Source organism: Cottoperca gobio, chromosome 3, assembly GCF_900634415.1.
Source record: "Cottoperca gobio chromosome 3, fCotGob3.1, whole genome shotgun sequence".
Classification (NCBI taxonomy): domain Eukaryota; kingdom Metazoa; phylum Chordata; class Actinopteri; order Perciformes; family Bovichtidae; genus Cottoperca; species Cottoperca gobio.
Window position 1 is genome coordinate 27,470,417 of NC_041357.1, and position 27,905 is coordinate 27,498,321.

General features: G+C 40.8%; 2 protein-coding genes across 2 annotated transcripts; both read right to left on the minus strand.

The window, feature by feature from the left end:
• Positions 1 to 2,103: 2,103 nt before the first annotated feature.
• Positions 2,104 to 10,627, minus strand: lpcat2 (lysophosphatidylcholine acyltransferase 2). Its single transcript, XM_029456375.1, has 14 exons — positions 10,342 to 10,627; positions 9,799 to 9,941; positions 8,086 to 8,303; positions 7,439 to 7,551; positions 7,109 to 7,169; positions 6,895 to 6,953; positions 6,296 to 6,330; positions 6,096 to 6,150; positions 5,659 to 5,741; positions 5,210 to 5,335; positions 4,892 to 5,045; positions 4,221 to 4,319; positions 3,568 to 3,709; positions 2,104 to 3,391 (listed from the first exon to the last, which is right to left on the minus strand). The coding sequence occupies exons 1-14, from the start codon at positions 10,450 to 10,452 to the stop codon at positions 3,213 to 3,215; spliced, it is 1,578 nt and encodes a 525-aa protein (XP_029312235.1). The 5' UTR covers positions 10,453 to 10,627; the 3' UTR covers positions 2,104 to 3,212.
• Positions 10,628 to 11,678: 1,051 nt separating this feature from the next.
• mmp2 (matrix metallopeptidase 2) lies at positions 11,679 to 27,881 on the minus strand. The gene is made up of 13 exons (XM_029462560.1): positions 27,556 to 27,881; positions 27,132 to 27,358; positions 25,993 to 26,141; positions 24,952 to 25,080; positions 24,225 to 24,398; positions 23,463 to 23,636; positions 21,832 to 22,005; positions 21,442 to 21,597; positions 21,154 to 21,280; positions 15,785 to 15,921; positions 15,064 to 15,223; positions 14,588 to 14,697; positions 11,679 to 12,795 (listed from the first exon to the last, which is right to left on the minus strand). The coding sequence occupies exons 1-13, from the start codon at positions 27,709 to 27,711 to the stop codon at positions 12,692 to 12,694; spliced, it is 1,977 nt and encodes a 658-aa protein (XP_029318420.1). The 5' UTR covers positions 27,712 to 27,881; the 3' UTR covers positions 11,679 to 12,691.
• Positions 27,882 to 27,905: the final 24 nt, after the last annotated feature.

The window sequence follows — 27,905 nt, forward strand, 5'->3', positions numbered from 1 at the left end:
ACAAGACTTACGTCACAAAAGTGTTGCTCTGCACACCATGCCAGCTTCTCTAAGCTAGCAGCCTTCAGCGTACAACAAACTTGTTGCACTGAGTGGACTGAATAAAGAAAAGCTACTAAAATAAAGACACATTTGTACAAGACGTCTATAATATGTCCACTCATAATACACTCATGAAGAACAAGGCATCTTGGGTTTGAATAACTCTTGTTCATTATCCATCAAAGGTTGTTTCAGTGGTGTGTGAGGATTAGGAGAGAACACCTTTAACTATACTTGACATTTCCTCGCCCTATCCAGCGTTTACAGTTTGTTCGCTCACTCGGTGATTGGAGCCAGAAACTAACCTCTGACCTGCGGTGCCATTTTAATGTACACTGTGCTGAATGTTTGAAGCCATGCATCCATGTTCGTCATGCGGGACAGAGGAATGTATACACAAAAACAGGTATCCTGTTGTTTTAGGCAGGAAGGTCCGTTCCATAGAAACATAAAGCCAAAAATAATGTCTTCCTCTTATATAACAATCCTAAAATGTCTTGAATGAGGAGGAGAACCAGTCTGTTGTGTTGCAGGCATGCAGCTTAAACTTGCATTTGGGTGAAGTCTGCATATTCTGTATTCATAGAGATGTAAAAACAGTGGATAGGAGCATTACTTTAATAATACATACTTCATTTACCCTCAAAGTGTAAAGGAATAAGTGTCTGACTGGTTCTGAACTTGTGGAGTAGACTGGACTCATTGGGCTTGAGAAAGCTGGGCTACCTGCCTCAATTGAGGAACACAGTAATGTCACATCTATTAAATATCGAGGCCTGTCGGTTCTGACCTTTCATTCCAGCCTGGCACAGTGAGTCCCCCATCCTTATGAGGCCTGTGTCCAGCTTGTGTCCATATACAGAGGCTGCTCACTCACTCAGGTCCCGAGGAGACCAAATTGCATTACCAACACATATCTCTCACAATCTACTGCGACAGGATTACCCCCCAAGCAGGGCTGAAATGGATACAGCAATATACAACAGCCATGCAGAGGAGAGGAGGGAGGATGGAGGGGTGCGGGAAGAGCGGGAGCTGCTGCGGGTAGGGATGGAGTCACAGTGTTGCAAGCGCGGCAACAATGTCAATTAATTTATTCCATGCCATCTCATCAATTTTGATTAAAATGAAATGAGCCTCTGTACGTTTGAAAAGGTTAAAACAAATTGAAGATGGAAATCACAGCTGGTAATCACAGTTTGTCAAACAGCGGGCTTTTAATGAAGCAACCTGGTCTCCATCATTCATTTCAGCCTCATGTGCGCATATGGAGCAGGACTGTGCATTGCTTGTGTGTGTGTGTGTGTGTGTGTGTGTGTGTGTGTGTGTGTGTGTGTGTGTGTGTGTGAGCACAGGTTATGGTATATTAGGTATGTATTAACATCATGGAATTTTTACAGAATAGACAAGCACTTATGATAACAATCACACATCACATTGATTTCGGAAGTCTCATACAGTATGTCCATACGGTGTTTCTTTAATGATAACATGTTTAATTAGCGCTCAAATACTCTTCTACCCACCCCACAATGAAAACACGTCGGGTCCCACACCGGCCAAATGAAGAAATGATAGCACATAAGTGCGAGTAATTGTTTTCTTTAAGATATTTCTGAGGTTTCATGTGCATTGAACATTAAAAACACATGTTTAAGATGAAAGATTTACTTTTATTTTGGTTGCTGAAGGTATAAAGGTGAAACCAGAGGGAATTCCTATCATGCCATATCTTCTTTTTCAGATTAAATGTAACATTTGCACACCCACACACACACACACACACACACACACACACTATAACTCTTACCAATACATAGCGCACCATAAATATTATTCTAACTTACACCTCAGTGTGGTCTAGTTCAGGCCAACATAACAAAAGGGTTAAAACTCAAAGCTGTTCTCAGGAGCAGAACAACACAGTCAGTGTGGAAGGTCACTACTGCCACCTGCTGGGGGTTTGCAGAACAGCAGTTCATCCGGAGCCGCCTCATTATAAACAAAGTCTACGGAAGTTATTACAAGTTCCCTCAGTGGTGAAAATAAAAACAGACAAGATTAAAATTGCTTTCTTGTTTTATTTTAAAAAGCAAACTTTGCAGTGTTAACAAAAAAAATCACATAATTGCAACGCACCTTGCTAAATAAATAACACTGCCGCTAGTTAATCTGAAAGCAGACCCCGCTGGGATCTGCTGTTGTGAAGAAGCACTGTTGCCTTTTTGCTCACAAATTGCCCTATTTTCAGTGGTTGATTTGTTTTAGCACACTCAAAGCTGTGTAGACGTGCTGCTGTCTCAGCAACAACCATCTTCAGTAGAAATGCAAATAGATACACATGCAAAGCAAACCTCCGGCTAATTATACAGCCGTCTTACAAGGTCTGTGTCCCTGAGCACTGGAAAAAAGTGTAATGCGCAGCATGTGTGCTCATCGCAGACATAGTTTTAATACAGAACATCTGTGGGTTGCCAGATTGGAAAGATCTTAATAAAGTACACTAATTATACAACAACACAGAAGAACGAGGACTCTTTGCTTATATTTAAAAAGGTGTTGGTTTGGCAATATTTTTTTACTCATTTACAGAGGACCACAAAGACAAAGGAGAAGGTACACAACGCTATGATCATCTAGGGTAAGCTCAGGCTACAAAGAATGGTGTTTCCAAGTCAAAAACATGGTGAGGCGGTTAACGTACATCATAAAAAACCGTCACTAACATTAGAACTCTGAAGATTTCAGGGTTTAAAAAGTTAAAACACTGATTAGTGCCCACATGGGTTTTCTGACATGTATTTTCATCCTATAACTATCTTTTCATTCGATTATTTCCTGATAAACACATAACCAAAATACACACACACACACACTGATACAACTTTAAGGATGAAAAGCTCTGCAATACAACATGTCTTGTGCAGTGACTTGGGGAAGTGGTTCTTTGAAATCTCTATAAGGCACTAAAATTGAAAATAGAAGCACTCTAAAAACCATCTATAAAAAGGCAAGCACATGACCTATGATATGGCTCCGCTGAGGCAAATGACATGAATGTGCTAAAAGTCAAAGGGCAGATGACACTTTTGCTTGTTCTGTCTCAGTGCAGTGGATACAGCGTTCTGTCTTTCAGTTCAGTCGAGCAGATTTCACGTTCCTCCTCGGCCTCAGTCGTCTTTTTTGTCAGAGATGCTGTCTTCCTGATTTCCCCTTGAGCTGATCTGACCGGACAGCTCCAGATCACCTGGATTTGCCTCCTGGATTGCTTGGTATCTCTGAAGCTCCAGGTAGGTGGTGAAGAGCTTGGCGTACTCTGGGTGGGTCGTGGCGAAGCTTTCAAATTCATCTGAAGAATGACAAGCACAGAGAAAAAGCATTACGATACAGTGTAGCTCATAATACAAGTAAATATAAGGGAAGTACAACTAATGATTCACTTCCTGCACATATTCCCATTGGAGCTTTCAAAGACCGTAATGTCTCTTGGCGTTAGACCTTCGTCTTACGGCAGTGTCTACTCACTGAAGGTGATGACACCAGAGCCGTCGGCGTCGATCTCCTTGAAGAGTTTGGCCATGTTTAGATTGGACACGCCCAGAGCCGAGCGCAGAAGAGCAGTGAACTCTTCTCGGGTGATTTTCTCATCCTCGTCTGTATCGAACAGCTGCAATGAGAGAGGACGGACACAGAGAAACATGGATTCAACTTTCAAATCTTTGCATGTTCAGGAAGGTGTGAAACGAAACGTTAGGGACATGAACAGCTGTTGTTGACCTCATGGCCAGCGAAAGGACTCCACGCGCTCCACAACAGACACACATTGTTAACTTGACATTATCAAAGCCTCTCTGAGTGCTGCGTCTGTTCCTCCCACAGTTGTGTCTGACTGCAGAGCTCTGATGTAAAGCTTCAGGCTGCGTTATTTAGATTTGCAGACTTGTATTGTCACATATTCTAGTTGCAGCGTCTCAGAAATGTCTGCTCTACATGGCACTATAACTACTACGGACAGAATCATAATATTCAGTCAAAGAAACATCAGCAGGAAATGTATGATGCAATATCCAATCAGCCTGATCAATGTGGAAACGTCCTGGTACATGACACGCTCTGAAGGATTCAGTCACAAACAAAAGTCTCATGGAGTATGAAGTGGACACAATATCACGTCGTACCTTGAAAGCCATGCGAAGCACATCTTCTGTGTTAGCTGGTCGACACAATATGGTCACGCCGATAACGTACTCTCTGAAGTCTATGGTGCCGTCTCCGTTCTAGACAGGGGCAAAGAGACAGCAGTAAAAATACGTGAGGCGGTGATTGCAATGACGGATGGCACTTTACCCTATATGCTCTCGACATGTAGACGTTTGTCAAGCATCAACAGTTTTGAATGTTAAAGGGAGCATTGGGAATTGAAAGGTTAATATATAATAGCACAAGTGATTTCTATAAATTGGCATAGACTGTCTGAGGGAGACGGACACTCATTAAACTGCATGTCAGAGTCTGGGTCTACGCTTCTCACTCAAACCTCTGCAGTGAAGCCACACTACTTCCATCATAGTTTCCTCTACCAGGCTGCATAAATCCTGAAGCCACATGATATGCAGTGATGTAATAAGTATGTCAAACTAAGATTGTTGCACATTATATTGTCACCCTTTATATTTATGGTGTGTTTCGTGCAGGGTGTTGTCAGGACCAATGTGACTGTACCGAGACTTGTTCCAACATCCTGGCTGTGAGGCAACAAAAGGAAAGTCAGTATTTAAGTGTCCGACATAACGGTGCTATTCAAGTTTCTCTGGTGAAATAATAACTGAACGTTTGAGACGTGTCTCACCCTGTCAAACAGTGCAAACAGCTCCTGCAGGGCTGGGTTGATGGGCAGCTGCAGGAATGAGGCAAACTCCTCGATGGTGATACGTCCTCCTTTACAAGAGCTGGCCATGGCCGCGAAGCCGTCCAGCTCTTTCTTCACATGGTCCCACTTCAGACTGAGGGAGCGGGGCACAAGGAGGAGGTTGTTATGTAGGTCATATTTTGCATTTTACATAATTGCTCTGGACGCACACACGCAGATCCTTTTTTTTTTTCTCCTCTCATTGTTAAAGCCCCTGTCTGGCAATGCCTACAGTTTACTTAAGCAAAATGTTCTTACTTGAGTTTACGGCTAATTTTGGTGAACTCAACCAGGCCGGCCTCCATGGGCAGCGTTAGCTCACCAGCTGAGATCATCAGGCGGCAGTCTTCATACGTGTGGTCTGTCACTGGAACTCCCAAAGCCCTGAAAAGCAGATAGTTTGCATATCCAGCGGTCAGCTTAAACGCACTGTGAAGAGCTAGATGCTGCAGGCCAGGGAGATATGCAAAGGTTATACAAATAAGAGCAATGCAATAACTCATCGTACGCTGTATGAATGCAGAATTAATGGTTGAACTCTAAATACTTTCATTAAATAAATCAAAGTACATGTGCTCCATATGTGTTTAACATTGCATGCATTACTTGTACAAGCAGATACATGTTGGCTTTTCTATTGCACTTGTTATACTGAGTGCTTGAGCAATACACAGTGGAATGTGCATTTAAGACCAATTAGCACTCACTGGGCCATAGTTTCTCGCACTCTGCTAGCAAACAGAGGAGGGCTTTTCTTCTCCTCCTCTGTGGGGATATGTGTCGGCAGGAACTGAAACAGAGAGGAAACAGATGAAAAAGGTCACAAAGAAGGTCGAGCAGAAAATAAACTCTTAAAGCTTTGCAAGGAAACCAAATTCCTTTACTGAAAACACATATCGTGCCTAGTTTCATGCACTTTCTTTGAGTACAGCATGAAAATCCAACGACTATAAACCTGTTTAAGTAAATTAAAGTTACACTTTTATCTTAATTAGTTAATGACCACTACCAGTAACACTAAAGTAAAGCTGCAAACATCACGAATACTATGAATAAAATCTAAGATAATAATGCTGCGTAGTGCAATGCAACATAGTAACTGATAGTAACATATTATAATGCGTATTCAGGGAGTGGCTTTCACCTCTATCTCTACTGTGGTGTACAGCTGGCTCAGAGTGAGAAGCAGCAGCGTCCTCCTGCGTAATACAAAAGCAGGACAGTTGGTTAGAGTTGTTGCAATACTGCTGATAATACTGTGTTGTGCTTATTGTCCAAGACACCCCCTTCAGCAAACATGCGCACTATAGGTGAAACATGAGAAACTGAAGAACGCTCACTTACGAGCTGAAACCCTGCCAAGTCCAAGACACTGTATCCTGGAGGGAAACACAGAGGGGGGGGGGGGGGTGCATGATGCTTCAGTAACATTGGGATGGTGACACGGCTCTCGCTCTCTCACTGCATTCAAGTCTGACAGCTCAGCGGCAAACAACATGAGAGGATGGCAACGACTGAATATGTGCAGATTCAGCTGACTAAATAATCCTTGTACTTTAGCTTGGATGGAAATACACTGATTATTAATACTGTAAGTGTGTGTCCTATGTATTTACTAGGGCTGAGTCTTGGTAATAATGTGGCTGTTTGATACGTATCATGATACAGGGGTTACGTTTAGTTTAGAGATATATTGCAATACTGTAATCAAGGCGGCATATTGCAAATCTAAATCTAAAACTGTCATAGAATAAAGAATACACCTCCATCATGCATACAATCTGATCACTACTCTGAGGGGGGGCAAAGAAAACAAAGTGTTTACTTAGTGAATCTTTGCACGTAAACTGTACATTAAATAAATCGAGTTTTTGAGATTCAATACAGAAATATCTCGATGTTTCCAAACACTACAAATATTAATGCTGTGTCACAGTTCTCACCAGTTTGTTGGGATATCTCATAATCACCGGCTGCACAGGGACCCCTGGGATAAAGGCACCTAAAAGGTGGGGAACACACAGTGTGAATTACATCATGAAGACTTATCATAATGTCTCAAACACAATGCTGTGGGTGTCAGCTGACAGCAAGTCAATGCACAAACACAAAGTCAAGATGTACTGCACATTACATCACATTAACCCTAACCCTTACCTTGTTTGAAAGTGATGAGACAGGAGCGGTTTGTACATGTTCCCTCTGGAAATATCAGAACCTGAGGAACAAAGAATCATCAGTAAAGGTGTTTATCAAGTATGCAATGTAAAGCTACTGCCACGTTCAGCAGGCAACGTACACGTTTGAAATAATAGTACATGCATTTGATTATTGTATGAACATAATTGTACACTGTGGTCCTCTGACACTGACCAAGGAAACTGTGAAACCAAAGCAACAGCTCGTGTGCTTTCTAAGAAGTCTTCTCTGCAGCTATAATCTGCTAATAGCAGGTTGATATTAGGGGGCTTCTGTGTTGGGACAGACCTGTGGCCAGTGGCCTAATGACTTGGCTCTGCTCTCAATCTCCTGGATTGTGTTCTTCCTGGAGTCTGGGTCCTTTCTGGACACCAGCACCGGCTGAAGACAGCGCACAAACCCTGCAGAGAAACACACACACACACACACACACACACACACACACACACACACACACACACACACATCAACACATCCAGAAGAGGAGAATACTGATTGAATGGCTTTATTAGCATTAACGAGGGCAACTAAATAGTATCTCACTGATGTGACCACTATTGTGTGACAGTTAATTAAATGAAACAAACTCCGACGTGTCATTACTGTCAAACACATGGACGGAATAAGTCATATTCATAAAGTCTGCAGCACATTCTCAGTTCACAAAGAACATTTGTAAATGTTAGTTATGATATCTGATCTGAAGGGTATGTGTCAATATGTTACAACACCCGTCATTAAGCAATGTGCATAGAAGGTGTGAAAGTGAGCAGTAAGACAGGACACGTTTCACACTTGTGTATTTTCACACATACAAGCTCACGCACACACACACACACACACACACACACACACACACACACACACACACACACACACACACACACACTGTATTTCCTGTAGAGACACAGCAAAGCAAATGATAAGCATCTCACTGCCAAAGATGGGTGTAGCCAGGTTCTCGACACGGGAGACGGTGGAGGGCAGGCCTGCAACAATGCACACAATCCCATCAAAAAAGGTGGAGTGGGGGGCCACGGCCAGGATGGGGGCCTCGCTGCTGTCGACCTGCTTGCCCTTGACCACCACCCTGAAGCCCATGCAGAAGTAGTAAGTCCTCCCCAAGGCAGCCATCACTCTCCGACACATGATCCTGGAGATGACCACACGGGTTTAGATTACAAAGGCACTACTTTGTTTCACACTCTGCCTGTGTTACAAGGTTCATCATTATCACCTCCAGGGGGAAAAATGTCACTTTGTTAACAAATGGACTGAGCAAAAAGTGTTTTAGTAACAGGAAGAGTTGCACCATTGTGTTCTTCTTTTACTAAGAACTTTAGCTTCTGCCAGTTACTTCCTCATAACCTCGAGAAAGGGGATGATGTCATAGCATAGATTGAGACAATAAGACAAAACAATGAAAGGTGATGTGAAACTTTTAAAACTTTTACAGTATACTGTGGATGAAACCTAATGCAACGTGAGAAAGCTCCCCCACACAAACACGGAGCATCAACGACACCTTGATGTACAAAGATATTGTCCACATTAAATATGCAGAAGGCTCAGAGCAACAAAGAGTGACGCAGGCTTCCATTTCATCCAACGGCAACATCACAGACGCCGTTCATTTGAGCTTTAAGTCGTCAGTTTTAATGATTACATACCTAACCCCCCCCTCCGGAGGAATATGTTAACAGCAAGGCAATAAGTAGATGAGCAAGATAAGCTTCTCCCCTGTTTCCGCCACCAGCACCATGTTTGGTCATAATCATATAAAAAGCTGTGGTGTAAGGCCACAAGAATTTCCCTGTAGAACTGCCCACTGTGTGTACAGCAGCTCATGTCTGCACAGCTTCACATGCCGCACCCTGTTTGGTACGCGGAGGTAAAACACTACAATGCAAACGACTAGATAATTCACATTTAATATGTCAATATATGAATTATGACATGCTAAGTACCGTAAAACATACTCACTTGCTGTCTCAACACAGTGTGTACATAAATTAGCCAATTGTACGAGCACTTTATTTAATTTACAGAATAAACCATTCTTCAAAGCAACTCTTTCAGTTCCTTTTATTAAGTCCTGACAAGAACTGTTTACTTTCTGAGGACGGGGGGGAACTTGAGGTGCAGATACGATCTGGAGAAAAATGATTTGGCGGTTATGCAAGCTGCTGCACATTCTTCAAGTCACGTTAGCAACTCTTATTTAGAGAATATGTTCCCGGTCGCTGTGTTTTCCTGTCCACTGCATGAACCCAGCAAAACACAGTGCTGCAGAGTGACATGCACTGAATGTGTTGGCTCTCCTGCAAGAAACGGTGATAGAATCACGGCCGCAATGTTTGGTTATGCATTTGCTTTGCAAACACGAAATGTTTGCATGATACTGCACAGGGAGAAGGAGGTCACACCATAGCACGGGTAACTGTACATGCATTAGGCCGCTTTACTTTCAGCAACCAAGTGAAAGAATGTTTTTCTAAATCATACGTACATGTAAACAAACTGATCACTGTAGTAAGCAACTATTACGTTTTAAAGTGATTTAAGTTTAATAAGTGATTAAGTGATGAGTCTCAAGGTGCCTGTGAGGGGTGGGCAGCTCTGTGGGATGCTATTTGTATCGTAGTTACCGTCTCCATCCTGTCATTGGTTCCACGGCTCCTTTCAGAGGATGGTTGAAGGTTATTATGACAGCCACTGGCCATGTCACCATGAGAACCAGGGACACAAGGACGGCCCGGATCGGGACCAGGAAGATTCCCAGGAGGACACACTGCACGGAGAGGGACACACACACACACACACACACCATGAATTACAAGCCTATACCATATACAGGGAAGACTGCTGGCAGGTTTAACGAGCATATGACTGTTTACATGTTTCAGAGCAGACATATGTACGAGTCTGGCAATCCACATCATTGGACGGCTTTCTAGAAAGCACACAACGGCTCTCATTGTTTGTGCTTTACAAGCCGATTGTCAAAACCTCGTTGGAGAAGATTATAGGCCCTGGTTGCACAGCAGCCTGTGTGTGTGTGTGTGAGTGTGTATGTGAGTGTGTAATCTCACACATCTATGTGCCATAATGCCAATAGCGATGACTATATTCTACAAAATGATGATACACTTGCCTTTACATTTAGCACTGAGGTGAAACGCCATACTTACTTTGATTATAGCAGCTTTGGTTAGTTTGGTGTCTTGGATAAACGGGTTGATGACCGCAGGCAGCAGCAGAGATTGTTGCCGCGGCAGGGCGAATACTCGCTGCGGCGGCATTGCAGTCCGGTGAAGGAAGAACCAGGCGAATGTTTCAGTCGAGGCAACGTTATATGATCATTACACTTCCTCATCGGGCACCGTGCTCTCTGATTTATCGACCATATCATACGATGCTACCGGCGAACGCAACCACAGACCAGCAAGAGCGGAACCTAACAGGAGATTTCAAGCTCCACCTCCGACGCGGCCGCAGCGAGGTTCGAGTCCCGAGCAAGGGTTGTTTTTGTTTTTGGTTTTGTTTTTTAAACCATGCAAGCGGATCTGCATCCATTTATAGAATATGTGAAAGCTCATTGTGAGGGTTTTTTTTCAGGATGCTGTTATTGCATTCGACGTATTTCTAATAGGTATTACAATTCCGATGCAAGCAGAAGAAGCCAAAATGGTGCTGTCAGAGACCATGCATGTGCTTTGTGCAAACGCTGATGTTATAATGTTATCAATGTGTGCATACCATGTACAGTGATCTTATAAGTATGCAGGAGCATTGCACAAGTAGAGAATGAGCACCGATTTCAAGGGGAAAATGTGACGTACTCATATATTTGTTTACAAGCTGTAATAAATATCCACAAGATGGCGCAGTTTTATAAACAATTGTGTTTTGCTGCTGCCCTATAATGAAAGTCTTCTCTCAAAAGAGATATATTTAACAGTGGTGGAAAGTATTTACTCAAGGGGAGCTTACTTTACTTATTGTGTGCTACTGCATACTTCTACTTCACTACATTTTACTAGAGAATATTCTACTTTTTACTCCACTTCTGTGTACTATTATTTTGTACTAGTATTTGTACTTTATATTGAAATGTGCATAAACATTGAATTGTTTCTGGCAATATATAGTTAGGTATAGTATAGGTAAATACACACACATATACGTACATATATATATATATATATATATATATATATATATATATACAGTATATATAGAGTTACAGTCGTTTCCACCACTGAGACTGAAACTGCGGGGGCCTATAAATATTTAGAGAAGGTGGGTGAAAGGTCGGGATGATGTGTGTGTGTGTGAGTGTGTATGTGTGTGCATATTTTATACTAATGTTTTAAATGCAGGACCTTAAGTTGTAAAAGTATGTTTACATTGTGATATTGCTACTTCAGTAAATGATCTAAAAACCTCATAATTGCATTAACTTTAACACACTTGCATTGTTTGTGCAGGTATATGCAGTTGTTCCTCTATTTATCACCCATCCACATTATATTGACCATCTTTATTGATGACAGTAACAAAGTGCACAAGCATTAGAACAACACAAAACACAACTGTGTTGTTAAAACCCAAGAGACAAAAAGAGAATATAAAAAAAGAGATTATTATACAATACTACTGCGGTACTCGTCATGACTCCATCATGCAGCAAACCAATACAGCTTCTAGTGGCAACCTGTGCCTTTAATCTCCCTGTACCGTTAGTGAAGAGAAACGCAACATGGAGGTCTCCATATTGAGCAGTTCCCTTATATAGTCCTCTACAAAGTGCTAACCAAATGAAGAATAATGTGTGCCTTTGAATACCACTTTCTAACATCCAGAGAATGCAAAGTATTCAGACATAGTTACACAGAATATAAAATGTATATATATATGTAGGACTATAGGCAAAAAGCAATCTCTAAAGCACCATTTTCGGTCAAACAATTCATTTTGTCAAATGTATTAAACAACAATGAGAAAATTAATTAAAAGTGATACATTTATAAAACTGCACTTAGTACACTGGACATAGAAGTAACTCCAAGCCAACATGGATTCCTCATAAGGTGTAAAACAGAATTAAATTTGCATAAAACGGCAATATCTCACAGCACAGTGTAGCACTGCGTCTCATGCAGTGTTGACATACCTGATGTCTGAGTTTTTAAAAAACTAATTAAAAAAACTATAAAACAATAAAACTGGGGGGGTACATATTGAAATAAATCTGCATCAGCATAACAAATAAAATGTCAACATCACACAGTAATATATCCAGTTGCCTATGTTCAGCCTGTGTAGAGGATCCAGAGGTGCCCGTCTACAAAGCCGGAGGCTGGTTATACAGTCTGGAAGGGACACGTCTCCCACAGAAGCGTGCAGAGTTGCCAGAATAAAAACCTACAACAGTGTGCACTGCGGCGACCTCAAGTTTTGTGCGATACTAAGGCAATGTCCTCATGAGGCCGGATGTCGTTACAGGATTTAGCCAGTTGTGAGATGTTTTGGAAATGCTCAACAACCAAGCCAGTCCTTTGTAATTTCACCCAACTTGACAATCTTCAAGCTGCTGTCTTCCAGTTTGAAATAGTGGTTTCCTTTGAAGAAGTAGCTGTAATCTGTTAAAGACAAGCACAATGCACACTTTGTTTAACATAAGAAGGTATAATATCCATTTTAAATTGCTTGTGTAAAGCAAGGGCCAACTGTGTAATAGCAGTAACATAATCGAGCTTTAATAAAAGCATATTGACTAATCGTATAATCAGTTTCAATCAAAGTGACACGGATTAAAACATCAAACCAGGCTCTGCTGAAGCCAATGTTAAGCCTCTCACTCTGAATCCTGCTAATTGGGAGACATACAGAGGCACCTCTGTAGAGGGGCACAGACTTGCTTTGTATAAATATGTTTGTGCACTGTGTGGGTAAAGGGCTATGTGATGCTTACAGTAATGTGTGTATGTTAGGAGAGCAGTAATGGAAAAATCCCTGGTTGCTTGCCTTAGGCTAAAATCTGCACACCACCTCTAACCTCAAGGAAACATGGCTGCCTCGGTCTTAGAGGAAGTTTACCAGCGGTGTCACGATGATATTTCTTGAACTCTTAGTTGCAATGCACCTAAAGCATAGACCACATTAATGCATGAGAGACATAAAGCGCTGACTGTCTTCTGTCAACATCAGGCCACGGATGACTCCCTCATTTCAGAACTACTCCCTCTGGCCCGTTTGACTTCCTCATTTTCAGTCAGTTCCTTGAAACTGTTCATTTCTGGTATAAAGGAGTCACTGCTTGCTCGGTTGTGTTATATGAGGGGGGTTTGTTGACAGAGACACAATGCCAGACTCACTGATAGAGCTGACTGGATTTGCCTGCAATCTAACCAGAAGGAAGGCCAGCCTGAACACTGTAAACTACACACAGAGCACCACTTCTAATCCACTTCGAATCAAAGCACCACAAAGCACCACTAAATCATGTTTCCCCCCCACTTAGGTCTTCCTGAAGACTCAAACTCAGTTGTTGGCTGAGGATGCCATTTGCTATTTTGTCTCTCTTCTTTGATTTACAACTAATAAAGTGACCATGTTGGTTTATCACTTCCCACTTTTCTATAGATCTGCTGACAGTGATTGTTAGTGTAGAACTTGTTTCATGTAGTAAAAGAAACATTTAGATTTGTAAATGTCACAACATGATATGGTTTACTTGTAGCCATGCTAGCGACATGGGTCTCGGGATGTTCTATCAGAAATGACTACAAACTGTTGGATGGGTTGCCTTGAAATTTCACACAGATGTTCTTGGTGCCCAGAGGATGAATCCTAATGACTTTAATTATCATCTGCTTTTCATCAAGTGCCACCACAAGATTTAAATGTATGGTTTTAAATTAAATGTGTTAGCCGCTAATGGATGGATTGCCTTGAAATCTGGAACAAACATTCATCCTTAATTAGGTCAAAATGTTTAATGTGTCCTATACTTTAGTTTGCAAAAAAATAATTCCCTTCATCTTCAGCTGTATTTTTTGTTTAGTTCTTATTAGCAAATGATAACATGCTAAACTAAAATGGTGACAATGGCTAACATTATACCTGCTATTTATCAGCATGTTAGCATTGCATTGTGAGCATGTTAGCATGTAGCTGAAAGCACCGCAGAGATGGCTGTAGACTCTGGTCTGGTTCTACGATTAAGACTTATCTTCAAAACCAGTGCTGCTTATAAGATGCAGTTGGAAATCTTATTGACACGTATGGTATACTTTCTACCTTCATTATGGTCCTTTAATAACGCTGATGCATTCATAACTCGTGCTGCTAGCATGTCAAATGTCCCTTCTTCAAATCATACAGAGCCTCTAAATTCACAAATCATAGGAAAATAAATAGTATTTTCTTTACCAATGCCATTAAGGCTGAATGATGAGTCAATGCCATCTGGGAGGCCATTCCAGGAATCAGCAATAAGTTTTGGGAAGCCGGGGTCCATTCTCTTCGTTTCTTCATTGTATCTGTACACATAATAAAAGTGCATTTACACAGTACAATCCTTTAATGAGTGCTTCATAAGTTCACACACACACACACACACACACACACACACACACACACACACACACACACACACACACACACACACACACACACACACACACACTACTTATACTTTGCCATAAAACAGTTAGTCGTCAACACTATGAATTCCCATGTTGTGCAAGGGCTAACAGAGCTGTTGTGGTTTACAGTGCAGCTTAGGTCACACCAAACACTAAGTAGATCCAGACGTAACCCAGTTTTGCAGCCAGAGGTGATGAAGACAACAGCACAAGCTAGGGTGCGTCAGACAAGGGTTGCATAGGCTTTGCTCCTCCTCTCACCTCCAGAATTTGTCCCCAGCAAACAGGTAAGTCTTCCTGTTCTTCCTAAAGTTGAAGGCAGCGTCGATATGCTGCAGGTCTGTGGGGAGTTCAAGGCTGGAGAGCTTCTTGGGGTAGCCTGACTGCAGCGCATCTGCTTTGTAGACCCACAGCTCATTGCCTGTGAGGGAACCAAGGATAAAATAACACAGAAGACATATGTTTTATTAATGCAAAGTCATTCTTTTGACACAGCACTGTGTGATCAAGGTATTATCCCATATTCCTAAAAATCTATCAACTGAAATCTATTATAACTCAGTATGAGATCATCAGTTAACTATTCAGGGCAGTAAGTCTCTCCTGCTGTTAATGTCTTCAAAGCTGATGTACTATATATTTTTTAGCGCTCATCAGTATTCAGGAAGGTTGTCATATTAGTAAAATGCAAAGAATGCATCATAAACCACTAATAACTATGGTGGAGTATCTGAACTGTCTCAAGAGTGCACACCGCACACGAGAGTACTCAGCCAACATTCCTGCTTCTCCTAATGTTTCAGTTTTTAGAAGCGCCACCGTTAAGGGAATCCAAAGAGTAAAAGAGTGAAGAAAGCTCTTCATTACTCAGAGAAGTGGAACTGTCTGTTTCTCTGATCACCATAAAGGTACAGGGAGGATATGAACAGTTCATATGATGTCACATCTGTTTCTCCACAGCTTCTTGTTTTGTCTGTCGTACCTGAGAAGAACACTGTTTTTTCCTCCACTGGGTTTTCATAGGCAGCGTCTATTTTGGAAGGCAGGTCTGGCCAGTAGGTGCCCACCAGCATGGGGCCAGTGGGCTTGCTTCTGAAGTTGACTGACCTGAACAGGAACCTGGCAGAAAGAGAAAGAGTGGGTGAGCGGTCGTAACGTAGATGAGCTGAAGATGAAATGAGTGTGAGAGTGAAAGAAGGGCAGAGGGGGATGACGAGGAGGTGGGGGGAGTGTGTGTGTGTGCGTGCGTGCGTGTGTGTGTGTGTGTGTGTGTGTGAGGAGGTCTTAGTGCAAGTGCTTCACTGGCCAGTCACAATGGCCTGATTCATGAGCATCTGGTTCTCGTTAGGACTAAGGCTGCAGACGCCAGCGGAACAAGACCTATCTTGCCCGGATTTCCAATACACAGCTGCACAACAACGGCAGCTTTCCAAACTCTTTTCCACTGACCTATTTTTTAAAGAAAATGATCCGCCAATTGCAAATATGTGTTGCAATAATAATAAAATGGAGATGAGAAAGAAATGAACATACAGACACATATCTAAAGTTTTTTTTTTGTTATACATTTGTCAGGAGGAAAGAGGAGACGTATTTCAATCTGAACTAACCATCTGTAAATTGCATTATATTAGCAGTGTTCTTGTGGGTCGATTTGTCAAGTTCATGCGGTGTACAAACAATATCCAGAGGGCTTTTCTGTCTTTTCTTCCTGTCTTTATTTCATTAAATACTTAAAACTACGTAAACAATCTGCCTGATGGCTGGTTAAGAGGACAGACTTACAGGATGTAGCCAAGATGAATTTGAAGTACAGCATATATATCTGCATGAATCTTTCCAAACCATCCAACAGCATTTGTTGTTAGCGAAGCACTGCACTGATCATCTGCATTACGATGCAACTATAATGTAACGCTGACAGAAATATCAGCAGCCATGATGTTCATGGAAAGTTTAATGGGGTTGTGCAATACTTTATGAACTAGTCTGCTGTAAAGTTACAATTCTTAAGACTTTCATGAAATTAAACCTCATTTGTGATACTATTTATGATTTAGCCTTTCTTCTACAATTCAATGTGTGTACATTCAGTAATATATGGTAGTTTTATTTGTATTCCTGCACTGGATTCATATTGCCAACCAGCACAAGGGATTTACAAGTCATGTGTGTACTGCAGTGCAATTCTCTCTCATTGATAACTCAATGTTCACTTTGTTTACACTCTCAGAGCTGTAATAAGTTCCTGCTCATGCAAACAGAATAATTCCATCGGCACAGCTGCTTCACATTAAAAGTGTTCAACTGGCGAAACATGGGAGTCTTTTATTGTGAAGCAGCAACAGGAAACGTGTTTGTCACAACAATTAGAACCGACCAAGATCGCTCATCACAAATGCAACAGTCACAGTCTTTGCAGGGGATGATTTTGTATTTTTGAAAGGGAGAAATGGAACAAGAAGAAGAAGCAACCACAGTGAAATGAACAGCTGCAGGCCAAAGGCTGCACACTGCTAACTCCTCAGCAAGTTAACCGACTTTACAGTACTGTGCACGCTGCGGAAAACAACATGTGAAATCATATATTGCAGTATTTCTATTATTTTTCAACCTAAGGTACATTGCAAACAGCTTCTGTTGGCTAGGCTACAAGCAGACAAGCGTTCACTTGCAACAGACCCAGTCATTAGGCTGGCCAAACGGTTTCTATGAGACTTTATAATTGGCTTCTCTTTAAGCCTCCAGACAGGCAGACTCAGTTTTATGCTGAGCTCAGGGAGTGCTATATGTATTACTCACTGCATCATGTCAAGATTTGTCCTACACCATAAATATGCTGATGCAGGAGAGAAAAAAAGGGGGGGGGGGGTCCTAATTGTACAATGGGAGAGTCAAGTGAGCATTAGCCCTGGAGCCCAGAGGGCAACGTGTTTTTTACTTAAGCTATAAAACTTGGTTTGTACCAGAGCTCTGCAGCTTACAAACCTGACATGGCCTTCAGGCAATCCATTAAGTCTGTGTGAAGGTCAGAACAACAGGCCCTTCACTGAAACTTTACTAATCTCAAAGTTCAGAGAGATATACAGTGTTGTACTGTACGTTCACTTCCTTGCCTTGAAATAACTCAGTCCTCAATTTCTCCCCTTCACATCAATTCTCCGTCTTTTTGGTGCTTGGGAATATTTTCATCAAGAATTGCTTTAAAATATCCCACAAAGGTTAAACAAGAGAGCCAACAATGAAGTAAAATGGCATTTCAATGTCAAGAAGGTGTTAAGTCAACACATTGTAAGTAAATGTCATATATCTGGATGCAACTTTGCAATTCTTGACATATTTCAGCTACTGTACATGGCAGATTAATGTGCCTTTCCTGCTCTGCATTATGATAGTTTATACATCTGTTGAAATTGGTTCAGCTGCAAATACCCAAAGAGTGGTGTAGTCTCTTGACTCAAATAAAGACTATAATTACGATCATAGCTTCCAATACCCTACAAGCACCTAAATGGCATTTTGGCAACCATATGTTACAATTAATCATCATAAACTGCAAGGCCAAAGTTTTTCTGTGCATCCTCTGGCGAGCGCTGCAAAGAGAGCCACAGCAAGGTGAAAGTCATTCTGTATTAAAGCAGGATTTGTGAGCAGGATTGTGGCTTGTTTCTCCCAGTTTCTAACTCTCTCTCTCTCTCTCAAAACCCGGCTAACTGAAAGACTCTTTGGTGCCGAGGTATGCTGGCCTGTTTGCTTTGGACACATTTATAGCCATGACAGGTATACAGCTCTGTTAACCTTAACACCTTAAAATGTCAAGGAGTCGATGTTATAGCACAGCTAGAAGCATTAACACATTCTAACTAACAAAGACGCTGTTTGTGTTTTCTATCACTTCAGCAGCTGAGATGAAAGTGTTCACCTTCCTACGGGAATATCCACTGACTCACAAAGACTGTTGACGAAACCACAGCACAACTCGTCTTCCACACAGGGTCAGCAAGTCGTCAACTGAGGGTGAACCAGGTCTATCTGCACTTTGACGAGTTTTGAGAAAAACGCACTTGAAAATTCAACAGTTCATAACGTGGACACTATAAAACCAACTCCAACCCATGTTGATACATCACATGCTGCACACTAGCTAGTGAAGTTAACACTGTTTGGGCCAATTCAGTGCATTATGAGTGAAAATTATATTTGCTAATAAATCTGAATTTTTAAGACTTTTTATTGAACTACGAATGATCTTAACTTGAACTATTAATGATCTTAACTTAAACTAGTAATGATCTTAACTTAAACTAGTAATGATCTTAACTTAAACTACTGATGATCTTAACTTAAACTACTAATGATCTTAACTTAAACTACTAACGATCTTAACTTAAACTACTAATGATCTTAAGTTGAACTACTAATGATCTTAAGTTGAACTACTGATGATCTTAACTTGAACTACTGATGATCTTAAGTTGAACTACTAATGATCTTAACTTAAACTACTAATGATCTTAAGTTGAACTACTAATGATCTTAACTTAAACTACTAATGATCTTAACTTAAACTACTAATGATCTTAAGTTGAACTACTAATGGTCTTAAGTTGAACTACTAATGATCTTAACTTAAACTACTAATGATCTTAACTTGAACTACTAATGATCTTAACTTGAACTACTGATGATCTTAACTTGAACTACTGATGATCTTAACTTAAACTACTGATGATCTTAACTTGAGCTACTAATGATCTTAACTTAAACTACTGATGATCTTAACTTAAACTACTAATGATCTTAACTTGAACTACTGATGATCTTAACTTAAACTACTGATGATCTTAACTTGAACTACTGATGATCTTAACTTAAACTACTGATGATCTTAACTTGAACTACTAATGATCTTAACTTGAACTACTGATGATCTTAACTTGAACTACTTATGATCTTAACTTGAACTACTGATGATCTTAACTTAAACTACTGATGATCTTAACTTGAACTACTGATGATCTTAACTTAAACTACTGATGATCTTAACTTGAACTACTAATGATCTTAACTTGAACTACTGATGATCTTAACTTGAACTACTAATGATCTTAACTTGAACTACTGATGATCTTAACTTGAACTACTGATGATCTTAACTTGAACTACTAATGATCTTAACTTAAACTACTGATGATCTTAACTTAAACTACTGATGATCTTAACTTGAACTACTAATGATCTTAACTTGAACTACTAATGATCTTAACTTAAACTACTGATGATCTTAACTTAAACTACTAATGATCTTAACTTGAACTACTAATGATCTCAACTTGAACTACTAATGATCTTAACTTGAACTACTAATGATCTTAACTTGAACTACTAATGATCTTAACTTAAACTACTGATGATCTTAACTTAAACTACTGATGATCTTAACTTGAACTACTAATGATCTTAACTTGAACTACTAATGATCTTAACTTAAACTACTGATGATCTTAACTTAAACTACTAATGATCTTAACTTGAACTACTAATGATCTCAACTTGAACTACTAATGATCTTAACTTGAACTACTAATGATCTTAACTTGAACTACTAATGATCTTAACTTGAACTACTAATGATCTTAACTTGAACTACTAATGATCTTAAATTAAACTACTAATGATCTTAAGTTGAACTACTATCTACTAGATTACATATAAAACAGTCGGCAGCAAAACGTTTTGAATAAGTTCTTCCTGTGCTTAAAATGATCACGTGATTCATTTCCCGCCCTGCTATTGGTTGTCAGAATGGTTGTTTATGAATGATGACTATTTTAGTTGTCACTGCATGAGTAGAGGAATAGTTTGTTTTTCCCCTCTTGCTAATTATCATGAAACAAGCATCCAAACCCCAATCCTTAAGTGGCACAAGATTTCAATAAGAGGAACAATAAATAACAGGAAACCTCAAGTCAAACTGCTCATTGTTTGCAGGGAAATGCTTATGAAATGTGACTTGTGTTGGCTGCCTTATTTCACTTGCAAAAGTCATAAAGTCAGAAGTAGGTTATTGGGTTTTGTTTGTCGTTCTTCCCGTAGATCAAGGACAGGAAATTTAAGCAGACATTGGCAGTGCAGCTTCAAGAGAGTCAAACATGGACTTCATATTGCATGTATGACTCAGAGAGCTAATGAAAGCAATGCAGCTAGCATATTCAAACAACATGATCAGGAAATTAGATTTTGGGTGGATAAAGTGTCAGTGCTCTTACCTCATTTGTTGTCGATGTAGCATATGTACACTTGCTGAAATCTAGTTCAGGTCAAACAAAGTTGGGACTTAGATTAGATTACCTGTCCTTGAAGAAGAAGGTCTCTCCTCTGATCTGTGCTATAGCATCAAAGATAACTGGCTCTTTACAGATGTCCATTGGAGTGACTGGACCCTGGGTTGGAGACAAAGGCTTGTCTGACGACCCACCTGAGATTTACCAGAACATGTTATCATTGAGGGAGTGATTACACGCTCACAGTACGTTAATCTTTCCTGGCATCTAATAAGAAAATACACTTTTTAGTTTGTCCTGGTACTAGGTTTGATCTCTTTCCAGGAAACTAGCCACACATGACGTTTCATCTCACCGTAGAGCTCCTGGATGCCTGTGATGTCGTCATTAGAAAGTCTGAAGTCTTTAGTGAAAGTGTAAATGGGGGCCATCAAAGCTCCGGGGTCCTGAGAGTGTTCCAAGCCAAGAGCATGACCAAACTCATGGGCAGCCACCAGGAACAAACTGTAGCCTGGGAACAAGCACAAAGAACCAAACTTAACTGTGAATACCTGTTCATAAAATACTGATTCTCTACAGTAGAAATAGTGAATTGGATAATATGAAAACAGTCTACCAATATATGAATACGACATAATGTTTCTTGGGAGCGACAAACTACGGGACAATTCAGACAACCTGACCCTTGACCTTGTACCAGTAACAAAATGGCTACACAAGAACTGTCCACAAATACTTTTCATACCTTGGTCAGGGCAGAAACCCCATTTGCGGTCATCATCATAGCTCTTGGTGGTACCGCACCACATCTTGCCATCGCTGCGTCCGGATGAGGTACAGGCCTCATAGGTGTCACTTAAGAAGGTGAAGGGGAAGACACAGGGGCTTCCCTCTGCGTTTCCTCCCACTGTCGACATGGCTACGGGGAGAAACAAAAGTGGACTGTAAAAAGTGAACTTAGTTCCTTTATATGCCAAAATGTTTTCTCAGAACACTTTGTATTGTAGTATTGTGAAGTGAGCGCAGATGGTATTGAAGACAGCACCATGAAAGCACTGGCACAACACGCATGACATCAATAACTAATCCACTGGGCACAAAACCAAAACGCACCCACCCAAATTGATTTTCTTTCAAAGAGAAATCATTTTCAATCTGGCAGGACTGGTTTATTGCTGTTTTTTAAAGTTTTTTTAACATAATAATTTCTTATTCAGCACAAGCTAGCAAACAGGGCTTTACAACAAAGCTACTTTCCTAACCAATTAGTACCAGATGAAAGCTCCAGTGCTCATACGTCTGTCTATCCTCCCGTCCTACTACACTACCTCAACAACTAAACCCAGTCCCACTGACAGAATGGAAAATAAACCCTGCCACTGCACATTAAAATACTTTCACAGCCACTCAGCAGACCACAAGCAAGAACCTAAAAACCCAGCTGAAGCATTCCTGGAAACCAACACATGGCAGGGCACCATGCACTGCACATCAAAATAAACGCAGCCAGTAAAACACATTGTTTGCAGCAAGCGCATATCGCTTAAACTGGACTAATGTTGCAAGATTCCAGGAATACTCAAGGTGGAAACTTCCCATAGGAATGAACAGGAATAAAATGTCATATGCATATAGAAAACAAACCTTTTACCATATAATGCGCAGACATAATGCATTAATGTGCCTTATAAATCCATTAATTTGTTAAATACATGCCAGTTAGCTAGCACGTTGGGGTAAGGTAATATAAAAATGTCAGCTAACAATGTGGTTTGTGTTCAAAGTTATGATTTAAAGTGAAAAATTAATAATTTATAAAAAAAAAACATTTTTAAATGAAGAATAAAAGGAAATAGATTAAAACTCTTCAATTAGCTGAATGAAGCTACATCTCACATGATAGCAGAGAGAAGGTGTTAACAAGTTATAAACCGTTAACACAAATACAAAATATAATAACTCCGGTAATATAATATATAAGAAGCGTACATGAAAGCATGCACAGTAGTGCTTTGGCTCAGACTGTGGTTTGAACATTTGATGGGAGAATGTTTGTGCATGCAGAGGGTTGTACAGTCATTGTACTGGCACTGTTGAATGTAGTGCATGATTACAAGTCATACATGCCATAATAACTTGTATTGCTTTTTTACGTGTAGGCCTATTTCCCCCCCAAACAAAATTGCTTTTAAAAGATACAATTTTAATATTGAAATTGTGCAAAGTTCCCGAGCTGAACAGAAGACAATGTACACACCAGCATGTGCATATTTGAGGATGTCTGCACAACAGATAGGGACCATTAGTTTTCCTTTAAGAGCTACGCAGCATTGTGTCATGTGATGAGCTGTTCGGGCAGTCGATGACACCACCTACCAGTTTCAGGGCAGAACCCGAAGGTGGTGTCCTGGTCGTAGTCCTCGGTGGTGGCACACCAGCGGTAACCATCATCCCTGCCCTGAGTGGTGCATGCGTCATACTTCTCTCCCTGAAAGGTGAAGGGGAATTTACATGCAGCGCCCTCTGCGTTTCCACCGATGGTGAATAGTACTGTAAAATAAATATCGACAAAGACAAAGAGTTGTTATAGAGAAAATAATAACATCACGGTTTGTTTTTTTTTTGCTAATGAAGAATAAGATCCAATTCTTATTGTTCCTGGAACTTTTTAAACGTCAATTCAGAAGCTAAACACAACAGACGGCTCCAGTACAAACAGGCCTCGATCGTGTTCTCGTATAAAACAACAAGTACATGTGTATTTTGGCACTTGGTTGTAATGGGCATGTGATCATGTTAGTACCATGGACAGCAATACAACACAGATAAACTAAATGTTTGACAAAGCCTACTGTTCTAAAGTGGGGCAGTGACTTGGAAATGAAATATTCCATAATCCACTCCAAACGAAAAACAACACTTTTCCTGGCATACTGTTCAACCTACTTTCTTTCTCTCCAAAAAAATCTAATATGAAATATTACTTTTCCAGTATAGAAGACACTGCTTCAATTTCAGTTGAGATGCAAGTAGAGCGTGACACCGATGGCGCTGAGGTCAAGTGGGGCCAGACGCTACAGCAGACTGTGTAGGAAGACGCCCCAATGCCGCGTTGTGACGTTAAAACAGATAACTTACATTCATGGGGGCAGAAGCCATATTTGCCGTCTTCTTCGAAGTTGTAAGTGGTCGAGCACCACAGGAAGCCGTCGTCACGGCCCTGAGGTGTGCAGCTGTTGTACTCAGTGCCCATGAACAGGAAGGGGAATTTACAGAACTCCCCATCAGCATTGCCATACTTCACCTTCACCACTGTTGAACAGATCAAAATGACACTTTTCCACCTTGTAACATTAACTTTTCTGTCTTAAATAAACATTATGAAATCCATGTATTGTTGTAGATTGGATACAACTTTCAAAAGCACTGATATGATAAGAAAACAGTTGCTTCTAAGTGTTGTGAGACTCCTGTGCGCCATGAGACAGGGAAAAGAGGTTTATAGATTACTTCTGCACAAATGGTGAATTCAGTCAAGAGGATTCTGAATAATGGGAAATACATGAAACTATCTGGGTCAATGCGTGCGAATACAAATGCCTGCAACTGAGATTTTCTTTTCTATTCAGCTTCCAGATGGCTGAGGTTTGTCATATCCAGTGCCAGAAAGTTCAGATAAAGTTAAGAAAATCCAAACAAAGTAGCTGAAAGTCAAATGTATTATCAATGTCGTGCTTTTGTGTTGGTCTGCCCGGTAATCTTACAATGTTTGATGGGATATGGATATTTAAAATGATATATCATTACTGCACAAATCACGAGCAATTGCAGTGGAGGTTTTGTATTTTTGTAAATATTGTTTTACCTTGGCCATCTCCCAGCGTCCACTGCTCATCATCATCAAAGTGGGAGTCTCCCCCGATGCCTGGCCCTGGAGCAAAGGCATGAGCCAGGAGGCCATCTTTGCCGTCGAATGGGTAACCATCTCCGTGCTCTGTCGATTACATCGTTTCATTTTAACACTTCAAGACAAATATTAGTTTTTTTTCTCTTTTTAAACACGCACACCTGGAACAGCTTTGCAGTTATTAGTTAGCCAATAAGTGACAAGAAAAATAGGTTTGAAGAGGAAATAACATTTGGAAAAAATATTTCTGACACGATGTGACGTGTGTGTGTGTGTGTGTATGTGTGTGTGTGTGTGTGTGTGTGTGTGTGTGTGTGTGTGTGTGTGTGTGTGTGTGTGTGTGTGTGTTTTTAAACCAGTGGAATATTCCTTATTATTTTTGTTTCACATCTCCTCGAGTGGCTGGTCTCTGTTTGTGTTGCACTATGATTATCGGATTCTTTGTCGACGGGATCAGCTACGGCTAGACAGAATGACATCATGACACTGTATGTAAATATCAAATGGTTGTTTTAGTTGGAATGCCCCGTGTGAAGAAGTGTTCCTAAAATATATGTTGGTGGTGTGTGGAGTCACTGTAATAACATGCATGTGATTGCTCCTTCACCATCTGTCAACAAGGCAGTGAACTTCTGCTCAACTGTTTCCTAACTTGGGTTTTGATGACTGGCTGTATTTACCCTCGTGGAAGGAAACTCCACGTAATCGTAACTTAGTTCGTACGCAATTATTACGTTTTTTTCCCATATTCCAAAACAAGTGATGAAAGCTAGAAAGATGGTTGCAGTTTCTTTAGGTCACATGGGGACATTTTACAATAAAATAAACCTATTTTGAAATGGAATTTGAGTTGCACACACATGATCCGAATCGAGTGGTGTCAGCAGTTGTACCTGCTCATAGACACTGACTGTACTGCCCAACAATATACAGATAACGTCACGACAGATACAGTATTTTAAATCTATATTCTGTCTATCGTCTATATAAAGGACGTACCATTGCGGCCAAAATTAATCATGATGTCGGCCTCTCCGTCCATTAAGCGAGTGAATGTGAGAGGGGTCACGTCACTCCACACTTTGAAGGCTCTGAAGAAAGCGTCATTTATGACTTCCTCATCCAGGTCGGGACTGTATCCAAGGATTCTACAGAGTCCAGAAAGTGAGAGTCAGTTTCATTCAGTAAAACTAAGACAGAATATATCATGAAAAAGTAAAACAGTGAGTGTAATCAGGATAGTGGCGGTGGCTTTTTAAGCGTCATGTTTGTTTCCACTTCAGGTCGTGGAAAAGAAGCTAAACGGTGCCAATGAGAGTTTACGAATCATCTAGTGAAGATGGTTCATGAAACAATCCCTGTTGTACGCCTGTCTGCACAGTCCTTTCTTAAGAACAGTCTAAGATCTCTCAGTTGCTGTCGTCTTTGGCTCCCAGCCTTCCTTACAAACACACAAGCAGATGGGCTGGAATGATCAGGGCACACGAAACCGCTGATATAAATAAACCGATTCCACATTGTTGTAAACCTCAAACAGAACAAAAACAAAAGACCTGACACATACTGTGTAGGAATGCTGCTGTAAGCGAGACACAAGATGCAAGGGCACAATGACTGTGTGGATAGGGGAGGGGTGGACTGGAAGGGGGCGGGGGGGTCAGGCGGGGCCAAGCTGTGGTCCATCTCTCAAAGTAAACAGACTCTGGTTTTGTATTTATACTTTTGTGCACTCATGAAACAGTGCTTTGGGAGTTACTTTCAAACTGTAGTGACTCAGACGTATTCCAGGTATTTTTTCGATACTTACAGTTGGACTTCTGGGCAGAAGTTGGGCGGGGTTAAGTTATTTTACCTTTCTGTGATTGGCAATCATGATATATGACGTCCTGATGTGATACATGCAATGCTTCTAACATAACTTTAGCATTAGGCCCAGTTGTAACGTTATCACCTTGCATACAGGCCACACTGCTTAAAGCTTTCATGCTGTCATTACTTGAGTATTACCAGGTCAGTAAGCATTAATTGCGACCAACTCCCATTATAAAATACGCTTTGTAGGATACAATTAAGCCCTTTAAGTGCAGGATAATCCAATGCTTGTTCAGTAAAAGTGTAGGTAAAGTTAATTCCCTGACCTGTAAGTGATGTCTTTCTGCTGCCACAGGGGTTTCCTGTGGAAGAAGTTGTAATTGGCCACATCTGGGACTCCGCAACGGGGCTTTTTCATGATATCCACAGTTTTGGCATCAATCTCTCCAGTTTCTTGCAGGGAGAAGAACTTTTGCATTTTCTTCAGGGTGTCCTTGAGCACCATGAGGTTGCATCTGTCTTGTGGGCATCCATAGAACTTATTCAGATAGTGCTTAAGGAGAAAAATAGACATACAAAGGGTTTAACTCTGCTGGATTAGGCTAAATGTGTACATGAAATGATTGCAATAAATAAATAAACAACGTACAAACTATTCCCCAACAGTTCTTATACTTCAGGAGTAAACTCTGTTACTTCACAGCTGACCCACTTAGACATAGTTTTAGGAAAAACAACCAATACACTTACCAGAGCAACTTCTTTGTCTGTTTTGGGAGTAGTATCGTCTCCAGGAAATCTGATAATAGGCGAAGGGGCAGCATATGTTGCTTGTAAGGCGATGAACTGAACCAAAAACACTTTGAGAACAATCCGACGACAGTTAAATATCATCGGAAAGCCCATTTTCCCCAGTTTAACTATATCTTAGGTGTGGTGAATGCCGTTCGGTCCGGGTTGCACTGCTTTCTCCCCGTCTGCTTGTGTTGCTTCTGCTCCTCTGCAGGATTTTTTTTTTCTCCTTAACGGGACATCCTGCACCTCGGCTCTATGAACTTTCTCAGTTCTGCTTGCACAGGCACTTTTTCCCCCCCGACAGC

Bases quoted from the DNA above. Each gene is read 5' to 3' on its own strand.
- lpcat2 (XM_029456375.1), bottom strand. From the start codon at position 10,452: ATGCCGCCGCAGCGAGTATTCGCCCTGCCGCGGCAACAATCTCTGCTG. The intron at 9,942-10,341 runs GTAAGTATGGCG...CTCTCCGTGCAG, and splicing joins CCAAAGCTGCTATAATCAAA to TGTGTCCTCCTGGGAATCTT. The intron at 3,710-4,220 runs GTACGACGTGAT...CTCTCATTGCAG, and splicing joins TGCTTCGCATGGCTTTCAAG to CTGTTCGATACAGACGAGGA.
- mmp2 (XM_029462560.1), bottom strand. From the start codon at position 27,711: ATGGGCTTTCCGATGATATTTAACTGTCGTCGGATTGTTCTCAAAGTG. The intron at 23,637-24,224 runs GTAAGTTATCTG...TTTATTTTACAG, and splicing joins TGGCTTCTGCCCCCATGAAT to TACTATTCACCATCGGTGGA. The intron at 15,922-21,153 runs GTAATCTAATCT...TCTTTCTGCCAG, and splicing joins ACCTTCTTCTTCAAGGACAG to GTTCCTGTTCAGGTCAGTCA.